Source organism: Rhodamnia argentea, chromosome 10 (assembly GCF_020921035.1).
Source record: "Rhodamnia argentea isolate NSW1041297 chromosome 10, ASM2092103v1, whole genome shotgun sequence".
Classification (NCBI taxonomy): Eukaryota; Viridiplantae; Streptophyta; class Magnoliopsida; order Myrtales; family Myrtaceae; genus Rhodamnia; species Rhodamnia argentea.
In genome coordinates, this window is record NC_063159.1 from 2,315,281 (window position 1) to 2,326,132 (window position 10,852).

General features: G+C 40.5%; 1 protein-coding gene across 1 annotated transcript; it reads left to right on the top strand.

The window, feature by feature from the left end:
* The first annotated feature begins 200 nt into the window (after positions 1-200).
* LOC115739888 (beta-glucuronosyltransferase GlcAT14C) lies at positions 201-5,117 on the top strand. The gene is made up of 4 exons (XM_030673182.2): positions 201-775; positions 3,561-3,636; positions 3,747-3,862; positions 4,568-5,117. Exons 1-4 carry the CDS (start codon positions 238-240, stop codon positions 5,080-5,082), a joined length of 1,245 nt encoding a protein of 414 aa, XP_030529042.1. The 5' UTR covers positions 201-237; the 3' UTR covers positions 5,083-5,117.
* Positions 5,118-10,852: the final 5,735 nt, after the last annotated feature.

A 10,852-nucleotide genomic window follows, 5' to 3' on the forward strand; every position in this document is an offset into this window, starting at 1 on the left:
TAAAATAGGAGCCATCTGCAGCTTCGTAGGCTTGGTTGGTTACGCCCACTTCCTTGGCTAGTCTGAACCTCCTGAGCACACTTCGACACCGACACATCACCGCATGCCCGACGCATATTCCCTACCAAACTCGGCTGGACACGACCACCTAAAACGCTCCCCCCTCGGCTTCAATCGACGTCTTCGAAGTGTCAAAACCCCCTCTCGTGTCCGAGCCCTAATCTTGCTGAATCCGCCATGAAAAGAAGCCACATTCCTCCCTTGCTCGACCACAAATGGCTCGCCCCGCTGCTCATCACCTTCGCTCTCTGCCTCCTCCTCTTCCTCTCCCTCTTCAGCGCCAAGTTCCCGCCGCCCGCCTCCGGCTTCTCCGGCCAGCGTTTGTCCCCGCCCCTCTCCGCCGGAGGCTCGTCCTCGGAGCTCCCGAGGTTACCCAGATTCGCGTACTTGATAACCGGCACGAAGGACGACGGCCCCCGCGTGAAGCGCCTCCTTCACGCGGTGTACCACCCGAGGAACTATTATCTGATCCACCTGGATATCGAGGCGCCTGAGAGCGAGAGGGTCGACCTCGCGAGGTATGCCAAGTCGGAGGGCGTGGTGAGGGAGTTCCGGAATGTGATGGTGATCGGGGATGCGGACTTGGTCACGTCGAAGGGCCCGACGATGATCGCTTCCACGCTCCACGCGATCGCGGTTCTGTTGAAGCGGGCCAAGGATTGGGACTGGTTCATCAATTTGAGCGCCTCGGATTATCCTCTGATGCCGCAAGATGGTTGGTTTGCTATTTTCCCTTGCGCGAGCCGATCATTTACTGATATTTCTTCTTCATTCTGACTCTTTTGACGCAATCCCATTCTGATGCAGAATTCTTTTGTTGGTTGACCTTAAATCCAAGTGAAATTTGAGCTAACTAAACTTTTGTAGTAGTGATCATTAATCTTTCATTTCTTCAATGTGAAGATTAACGGGTGGAGTTTTGGGTGTTGTTATGTGGAGGAATGAAGAGAAGTGCAAAAGAAAAACAAGTTTAATCCGAGTCTTGTTTGGACCTTCAAAAATCTCATATTTCACTGTCGATTCAACCATGGAATGAAGTTTGAAGTGGCTAGCTAGTGGCTAGGTGTGGACTTTATGGTATTACTAGGTTTGTTTTAGGAACCAATGCAAATACTTTTAGGGCGTGAGTTGTCAGCTTGCCATTACTATGAGGAGTCATTTATAGTATTCATGTCCTACATTAGTGGCCTTACAAGGGCCATTGATGATGGTAATGCATTGTTGTGGAAAGACAAGGGGCTGGGTTTTTTGTTCCCTTTCTTTTTTTCATTTTTTTTTTTGGTTGGAGGAGTGGGGGAAAGAGAATGGGGGAGTTGGAGCTATTTGGTATCTAATATTCACTCTTGAATTGCGTGCTTTAACCTGTGACTTATCTAACCAGAGTGTACATTGAAAAAGAAAAATGAAAGCTCAAAAGAAGTAGCTGTCGCTGGGCATCTGCAAGTTGTTCAGCATTTATTTTGTTTTTGTGCAAAGGATTGCCCGTTTGGTAATGTTTGATTTATTGACTTGGGTGAATGGAAGTGTGCCTTTTGAATGTGGATGCAAGTTGGAGTATCATCATTAAGTTGTTATGGTAGATGTTGGAATAATTTTCAAACATTCTCTACACGTTTCTTTGTCGTCACTTCTGTGTGTGGATCTCTGTTTTTTATGGGCATGGACTGGAGAAGTGGTGATAGAGAGTAATCAATATATCTCTATGTAATCAGGCGTATAATGGTGAATTTTATCATTCTCACATGTGTAATCATTCCGTCTCTATTGCATGAAGTGTGCTAGTTATCATGGGTCAATTTTGGCCACCAAAGTTTCTGCCCTATGATGCCGTCAAGCGCACCACGCCTTGGCCAGGCCACACCCTATTCAACTGAAGCACATACCATCACAAACACTTCCCAAGAGCCAGGCCACGTGTAGCACAATCCAACACAAGCATACACACTCTTTATCATGTTCACAGTGCCCTTGCCTGCAAACCAAGCCAGGATGCTCTGGTCACATCGCACGCCTGATCACACTGGTGACCAAGTCACGAACACTTTCTCATGCTTGGCCAAAACCTGGTTACTCCCCAGGATTCTTCACAACCAAACACATAGAAACACTCATTGATCGAGTCAGAATTGAGAACAAGGCTAGGAATAGTCCAGACGCTCACACACACCGAGTGATTGAAATGCACGAGATGCTGGAACTTCCAACATTCTTATTGATTCAAACTCACACAATACAACATTGTCTGAGCCTCTCAAACTCATTACAAACTCACTGAAATTACGCTTTCTCGTCTGGATATGCCCAGACAGACTCAGGATATACACAAGGGACAAGCTGTTACGACATGCTACTCAGATTATTACATGTGTCCTGTGGTTACCAACTTTACTTTAGACCAATCCCCCTGGATTTTCTGAGCCTTATCTGCAACTAGCCCTGGAACTTGTCCAGCAGACCTTTGCAACATTCAGCAACTGCCTTTGGCGCTCATGGACGCACCTGACTGAGTTGCAACCTCGGGTACACGCTGGTGCACTCAGGTGCGCCCTCTTGTTCACTGGCTCACACACACATTCTCGTTGGTTGTCTCGTTGACTCCTTATATAGCCTGATCACATGACCCACCAACTCACACATGCACTGCACGCCTGGTTCACATGACCAGTCCACCTGTTGGCACAACTCATGCTTGAACACTAGCCAGAGCGTGATCATCCAATCCATAAAGTGTGTTGCTCTTGTTGATCCTCCAAGTCTGTCCATCCATGCTTAACACTCGATCATGCACAAGCCCCCTAGCCCATGCAAGTCTGAACCATGCCATGCTCATGCATTTTGATCCCCAACCCCTTTTGCATTTGGATCATCTAAGAATAGCAACCTGTGCTTTGCTGAAGCTCTGCAATTCCCGTTTGAATGGACCAATCCCTCCGAAATATTTATTCCCAATCATCTGTTGCCTTGCTCAAGCGTGGCCACCCCTGTGCTTGTGATTGATGCTTGGCAGGAACTCAAGGCCACAGCACCATGGCCTGTGCCAAGCTCGATGCACTTATTCAGGGATCTAATATTAGTCATGATGCTACTTTGAATATTGACTTCTAATAAGTTACAGATGATGAGATATTACCTAATTTAGTTCTTTCTCTGTATGATTTTGTGGAACTAAGTCATGCCCATAATGTCCTATGAGATTAAGAAGTAACATAGAGATGGCACCATATAGCATAAAACTCTTAGTTCACTTTTCAGCAGATGCATAGTAACTAGAAGAGCTTGCCTTCTAGATCAAGTGTTTTTAAATCCATAATCGAATAGGCTAACCTTTTGTGAGGACACTAACTCTCCCTGTGCAAAAGCTTACTCCCATTACATTCTACAGTAGTCTTCATTTTTACCACGATTTATCCTTTGTCTAATATCACTTCTGTACAAAGTAGGGTTGGAGCAAGTATGAAATTGGGATTGACTATTTTCTTTTCATATGTTTTTAATTCCAGATCTCTTGCACATCTTCTCATACTTGCCGAGGGATCTAAATTTCCTTGAGCACAGTGGTGACCTCGGCTATAAAGAGTGAGTATAAAAGTCATTCCAGTGGTATCGCTCCTTTTTGTGTTGTATGTGTTCGAATTTTGACATCTTCAGTCATTTGTCCTGATACAAATTCCTGTACATGCTTGTAGGGTTGAACGAGCAAGACCTATCATTATAGATCCGGGCTTGTATCATTTGAAGAAATCTGGTGTGTTCTATGCAAAAGAGAGAAGATCTTTACCAGCTTCTTTCAAATTATTTATGGGTAAAACCCCAGTTTTAATTTTGGAGTCTCACTGCACTAGATTCATGAGAGAGTTTTCTGAAATATATGTAATACAGCCACTCACAATTATTTAATTGTTCTTTGGGGAAGAGTGAAGTGCAACATTGTCTTTTACTTGTTGGTAACTGTTGTCAGGAAATCAATTATTAAAAAAAAAAAAAGAAAATTGTTGTCAGGGACCTTTGACTTGAATGTTACTCAAGCCTTAAAAGTTGCGAAGCTGTGTGCATAGGTTGTTATCTAGGGTATATTTGATACGCTTAAATTCTATTGGTTGTTCGACCAAAAAAAAAAAAGTCTGTTGTTTGTTGATGCCTGTCTATATTAAAATATTGTTTTGATTGTGACTGTTGGGCTGATTAGGGGAAATCCTTTGTGTGCGCTATGGGTGTGTATGTCTGTGAGCTTGCGTGCTGAGCTTGAACTTCTCAATGATTTTTTGTTTTTGTTTTTTGGTCAGATACTTCTCAATGATGTTGATTATGCTGCATGTTGAGTTCTCTGAAATACTTGCAATATTTACACTAATAGAGGAGCCACACCCTATTATTGTGGAAATGGTGCAAACCATTATAGGCCATAATTCTGCAGTAGACAGTGTGAGGTTGTTTTCTTACTTGAGTTCATCATAAATTTTTGGGTGATGTGCCCTCCTATCTTTAATAGCACTTTTTCCATCACCAGGATCTGCATGGGTTGTCCTCACGAAATCATTCCTGGAATTCTGTGTCTGGGGATGGGACAATCTCCCTCGCACGCTTCTCATGTACTACACGAATTTCCTGTCATCTCCTGAGGGTTATTTTCACACAGTTGTCTGCAACCACAAGGACTACCAGAATACGACCGTCAATCACGACTTGCATTACAGTATGTGGGATAATCCTCCCAAGGAGCATCCCATCGCATTGACAACGGAACATTTTGACGACATGGTCCGGAGTGGAGCTCCATTTGCTCGTAAGTTTGAGAAGGACGACCCTGTTCTTGATAGGATTGATAAGGAGCTTCTGATTAGATCGGATGGCCGATTCACACCTGGTGCTTGGTGTACAGGAAGCAGCAGGGCAGGTAAGGATCCTTGTTTGGTTTCTGGGAGTCCTCTTGTTGTTAAACCAACTTTGAGTTCAAGAAGGCTTGAAAAGCTAATTGCAAACCTCCTTGATCCTGAAACTTTCAGAAGTAAACAGTGCAAATAAATAACTTCGTGATATTTCATTCTTTTGCTGATTAATACTACTGTGCTTCTATAGGTTTGCCGCTATATTGCTCAATCTCATAAATTTGCATATGTTATTACTTGAACCTGCTCCTTTTTAGTCCCTACCACTTGGCGAGATGCTGTCGTATTCACAAAGCTCTCGTCATGCTGCTAGTAAATAGTTATATGATCAAGATGCAAATGGTTTTGAGTATAACTCCACTTTTGGTGCCCTATTCTAGTTTGGCTGAAATTAAATATCAATGATACTCTTCAGGCTGCACGTCAATTGGGAAAATCCTTTCCTTTCATGGAATGCATACATTTGGCCCCCATGTATGGACGCCATTTGATTAACTGGACTGTATGTGGGTCTATCTCATTATTGCAAATAACATGTATACATGGCATGACTTGATTGAGAGGATTGGACTTAATATGCATCTGAGGATGGTAAGCACTAAATGGTGGGGCTATTTCCAACCCCAATACGAGTAAATCCACCTAATGTTCACTAAAAAGACAAAATCTCTCTTGATGATTTCCAAATTTGCATAGCTTTGTTAATTTTATTAATTTTCCTATCATGGATTTCCTTCAGAGTTAAATTCGAAACTGTTTACGATATCGAATCGACCACTTCATCGTTGTTGTTTTCACAACTAATCCATTCTTTGTTATTACTATGTCAAAGGCTCAGTTTTCTGGTGAATTTTTTATTTGTTGTTTGATTAGTCTCAGGAAAAAATAAAAATCTAAGTCCGTTTATTTACTATATCCAAAAATTGATTGTTTTTATCTACCATTGATGAGACATATTTAGTGCATGTATGGACTTAAAAGGAGTATCTAAATATACTAGAAACATGGAAATGTTTAGCAGTTACTCTTTCGGCAGCAACATAGATATAGCATGGTTTGCAAAGCCAATAGAAAACAGAGCAGTAAGTTCGTCCTCATCCATGTCATACGGGTGGGATTTAAGGAAAGTTTGGCATGATGGGACAGGTTTTTTGTCTTTTATAATCGGAAAACTGTTGTAAACTATTATGTTGCAAGTATGCAATAGAGAGAAAACGGAGAGAGTAGAGAAGGTCAATAGAGAGATTTCTTATTCTGACACCCATCCTAACGACAAAACTAAGCTTCTATTTATAGGAGAGCAAGGATGTACTTATCATTAATACATACGTTGGATAGGGAGATGAACATTCATTGGATATGGAGATGTACATAAAATATAAGATACAAATGTACCATAATAGATACATGAATATAATGAATATTTATTCATGTATTTCATAACACTCCCCTTTGAATATTCATTGTATTCATTATGTGCATTGAATAATACTGCCTCATTAAAAACCTTAAGTCGGAAAAACCCAGTGGGACAAAAACCGGACAAAAGGGAAAAAGAGTACAGAGCACAAATCTTATGATCTCTCCCTTTTATGAATGCATTAATTGCCTCGTTAAAAACCTTAAGCCGGAAAACCCTATGGGAAAAAACCGGTCAAAAGGAAAAAAGAGTGCAATGCATAGTTCATAATGTTTCCCCCTCAATAGCCGCTGTTGGGGCTATTCAATCTTGCATCTTGTGAACTCATCGCATACCAATGCCATATACTAATTTATCAAAAGTTGACGTTGGCAATGATTTGGTAAAAAGATCTGCAAGATTTTTTGTGGATTGAATTTGTTTAACATCGATTTGTCGACTTTCTTGGAGTTCATGAGTACGGAAAAATTTCGGTGAGATGTGCTTGGTCCTATCTCCTTTGATGCATCCTCCTTTAACTTGTGCAATACAAACAACATTATCTTCATAAATTATAATAGGAGAATTTGTAACCGGTGTTAAATAACAATAATTGTGAATATGCGTTATAACGGATCTTAACCAAATACACTATCTTCCAGATTCATATAAAGCAATAATCTTAGAGTGGTTAGAAGATGTAGCTACTAGCGATTGCTTTGTAGAACGCCAAGAAATGGCGGAGCCATTATAACAAAATAAATTACCGGTTTGAGAGTGAGCCTTTTGTGGATCGGATCTATATCCAGCATCGGCATATCCAATTAAACCAGAGGTAGTGGAATCCTTGGAATAAAATAATCCCAAATCTATGGTTCTTCGGAGATAATGAAAAATATGTTTAACTCCGTTCCAGTGTCTCCGAGTTGGCTCAAAACTAAAACGTGCCAATAAATTCACCTCAAAAGCGATAGCTGGTCTCGTACATTGTGCCAAGTACATCAAAGCCCAAATAGTATTGAGATATGGTACTTTAGGACCAAATATCTCTTCATCAGATTCTTTAGGACAAAACCGATCCTTTTAGGGATCTAGAGAACTTACAACCACGGGGGTGCTCAATGGGTGAGCCTTGTCCATGTTAAAGCGTTTAAGTAATCTTTCAACATATGATGATCGATGGACAATTATTCCATTTGCTTTATGTTCAAGCTCTAGACCAAGACAAAGTTTGGTTTTACCCAAGTCTTTGACTTCAAACTCTCTTTTCAAATATTCAGCAGTTTTAGATAATTCTTCTAGAGTTCCAATTAAATTCATATCGTCAACATAAACCGCTACAATAGCAAATCCGGTTTCTGATTTTTTAATAAGCATGCATGGGCAGATAGGATCTTTTTTGTATCCTTCCTTGAGTAAATACTCACTTAGGCGTTGATACCACATGCGACCGGATTGTTTTAACTCATACAAAGATCTTTGCAACTTTATTGAGAATAAGTTGCGGGGAGTGCATGCATCGGGCATTTTGAATCCCTCGGGAATTTTCATATAAATATCAGAGTCTAATGAGTCATATAGGTATGCCGTCACAACGTCCGTAAGACGTATTTCCAATCTTTCGTAGACTACTAGGCTAATTAGAAAACAAAATGTAATCATATCCAACACAAGTGAATATGTCTCATCATAATCAATCCCAAGTCTTTGGGAAAATCCTTGGGCAACGAGTCGGGCTTTACACCCGACAACCTCGTTTTTCTCATTTCGTTTCCGGACAAATACCCATTTATATCCAACAGATTTTACATTATCGGGAATTCGAGTTACGGGTCCGAAAACCTCTCGTTTAGTTAGAGAAGCTAATTCAGCCTTAATTGCTTCCTCCCACTTAGGCCAATCTTGCCTTTGATGACATTCAATAATAGATTGCGGCTCGCAATCATCATCCACAGCTTTATGAGCAATCGAGAATGCGAAACATCATCAATGATGATTTCATTCCGATCCCAAATCTCATTACAATATATAATGGAATTCTCGGTATTCCGAGGGTTGGTGATCTTTTCATGGGTTTGTGCCTCTTCGGGGGCAATAAGCTCCTTGGGAGCAAGCACAACACTAAGCTCTTCTAGAGCGGATTCCTAATTCTTTCCCCTTCGTTTTCAAGGAACAATATCTTTTGATCCTATCGGTTTACCACGCTTCAAGTGTGGTGGATTTTGATCCATTTTAGGCTGTCCTTCGAGAACAATTATTCTAGCTGGAGCATTTGCGGTTGGAATATGAGACTTCGTTACCTTAGCAGCATCATTCAAGGTATCGGGAAGCCTATTGGCTATAGCTTGTAAATGGATTATGCGCCGCACCTCGTTTTCACACTCGGGAGTTCTTGGGTCTAATTGAAATAAATTCTTTTCATTCCAGGAGATAACCTTAATTGGTTTATGTTTTGTAGCCATGGAAGTTGTAGGTATCCAAATTAATGGGAATAGTGTCTCATCAAAATGACAATCTCGTGAATCGGTAGTAAAAAGATCACCAGTAGTTGGTTTCAAGAACCTAATAATGGATGGTGAATTAAACCCAACATAAATGCCTAAACGGCGTTGGGGACCCATTTTTGTTCTTTTTGGTGGTGCTACGGGCACTTGTACTGCACAATCAAAAGTGCGCAAATATGAAATATCGGGTTCATAACCAAGAACCATTTGAAGGGGAGATTGTAAGAGACTAGTAGTGGGACGCAATCCGATTAATGCTATCACATGCAAAAGCGCATGACCCCATGTTGTATCGTTGAGATTCGTTCTCAATAATAGAGTGTGGGCAATGATTTGGATACGTTTAATCAAATATTCTGCCAATCCATTTTGAGTATGAACATATGCGACTAGGTGCTCAACCTCGATTCCGAGTGAAACACAATACGCATCAAAACTCTTTGATGTAAATTCACCAACATTATACATCCTTATGCTTTTAATTGGATAATCAGGGAATTGTGCTCGGAGTTTTATAATCTGTGCAAGTAAACGTGCAAATGCGACATTGCACATGGATAATAGGCAAACATGGGACCATCTACGGGATGCGTGCACTAGTACCATAAAATATCGAAACGGTCCACTTGGTGGTTGTATTGGTCCACTTATATCACCCCGAATTCTTTGCGGGAATAAAGGAGATTCAAGATTAACCTTCGTTATGGAAGCTTTGGTAATGAGTTTTCCTTGTGAACAAGCTTCACAATTATAATATTTGGACAAGAATACTTTTGTATCCTTTAAAGGGTGTCCTTTTGTATTCTGAATTATTCTACGCATCATTGAAGCGTCGGGGTGACCAAGGCGATTATGCCACATTCCAAATTGATTAGGGTTTATCAATTTCCAGGACATGGTAGCGTAGGTTTCAACGGTCTTAATCATGACACAATACAAACCTATAGGAGAAGCTTCTAGCTTCTCGTGGATGGTCTTTAGGCCCATCTTATAAGAGATAATGCTAATATATTCCTTATTTTGCTCATAAATAGTCTCAATATGGTACCCATTACGGCGTACATCTTTGAAACCGAGCAGATTCCTTTTTGATCTACTGCTTAGAAACACATCCTTAATATGCGGGACGGTGCCATTTGGCAAGATAATTGTGGCATTCCCGAAACCATCAATAATCCGAACATGACCCGATATTGTATGAACATATGCCTTACGCAATGTCATACTCGAGAAAAAGTGTTTGCTACGAAATATAGTGTGTTGATGCACTATCAAGCAAACAAACATCTTCCTTTTTCTCGGTATTTTCCATTTGTACTTATATTGACAACTTTAGGTGTCAAGTATCATAAAATTTGCATATTAGTAATAGGATCAAAAAAATATATAAGCTTCATAAGAATTTCATTACATAATCATATTAGAGAACAATAAAAGGTAAATACATTTAAAGAAAATCAATTAGAAAAAAAAAATTATTAGAATCATAAAATTCGAAGGTTAAGTTGTCATCCACCAATCCGATGCCTCATTAAAGTGATTAGAAATCCTCAAAGAAATCAGAGATATCCAGGGATGCATTTGCTGCTTTAGGAGCAAGAGAAGTCCCACCAACAGAAATATTGTTGGCCTCAACGGTGGTTATGGCAGTAGGATTAATTTCAATGGCATGAGATTCACCATGCTTGCCCGTATTTTTTTAAAGATGCCAGGTATAAATCAACAAAATGTTTTGCCGTACGACAAGTACGTGACCGGTGCCTGATCATGTCACAACGATGGCAAATACTTTCATTAGTCACCTTCTTTGGCTTCTTTTCTTTGTCATGATTTGGCCCAAAGTTAGATTTCCTAGGGCGATTAAATTTCCTGCCACCCCTTCGAGGAATATGTTCTTACCTGCGCTTATAGCCCTTAAAATGGCCAGTATGTTTCTCAAAGTTAGCATGTGCTTCAAGCAATGCTTTTGAGCCAGCAAGTCTAAGATCATGATTTTTGAGCAG

What these genes read in the sequence shown, in the direction of transcription:
- LOC115739888 (XM_030673182.2), top strand. Translation starts at nt 238, where the DNA reads ATGAAAAGAAGCCACATTCCTCCCTTGCTCGACCACAAATGGCTCGCC. An exon ending in GGTGACCTCGGCTATAAAGA is followed by an intron (nt 3,637 to 3,746) that starts GTGAGTATAAAA and finishes ACATGCTTGTAG; the next exon opens with GGTTGAACGAGCAAGACCTA. An exon ending in TTCTTTCAAATTATTTATGG is followed by an intron (nt 3,863 to 4,567) that starts GTAAAACCCCAG and finishes TTCCATCACCAG; the next exon opens with GATCTGCATGGGTTGTCCTC.